Source organism: Myotis davidii, unplaced genomic scaffold, assembly GCF_000327345.1.
Source record: "Myotis davidii unplaced genomic scaffold, ASM32734v1 scaffold551, whole genome shotgun sequence".
Taxonomy (NCBI): domain Eukaryota; kingdom Metazoa; phylum Chordata; class Mammalia; order Chiroptera; family Vespertilionidae; genus Myotis; species Myotis davidii.
In genome coordinates, this window is record NW_006283788.1 from 4,107 (window position 1) to 4,311 (window position 205).

At 63.4% G+C, this 205-nt stretch overlaps 1 protein-coding gene across 1 annotated transcript in view; it reads left to right on the plus strand.

The window, feature by feature from the left end:
* Positions 1-205, plus strand: part of LOC102753910 (tyrosine-protein phosphatase 13-like) — a gene marked incomplete at both ends in the record, with an annotated part of 5,551 nt that overhangs the window by 2,209 nt on the left and 3,137 nt on the right. Inside the window, one exon of the mRNA XM_015566905.1 lies at positions 42-196. Within this exon, the coding sequence (XP_015422391.1) occupies positions 42-196 (155 nt within the window). The remainder of the gene's footprint in view (positions 1-41; positions 197-205) is intronic.

The window sequence follows — 205 nt, forward strand, 5'->3', positions numbered from 1 at the left end:
CCACGCACCTCAGTAGCGAGATGGGGCTCTCCTCCTTTCAGGACGGCCAGTCGCGGACCGTTCGGCAGTTCCAGTTCACGGACTGGCCAGAGCAGGGCGTGCCCAAGTCGGGGGAGGGCTTCATTGACTTCATCGGCCAAGTGCACAAGACCAAGGAGCAGTTCGGCCAGGACGGCCCCATCTCCGTCCACTGCAGGTGTGCAGT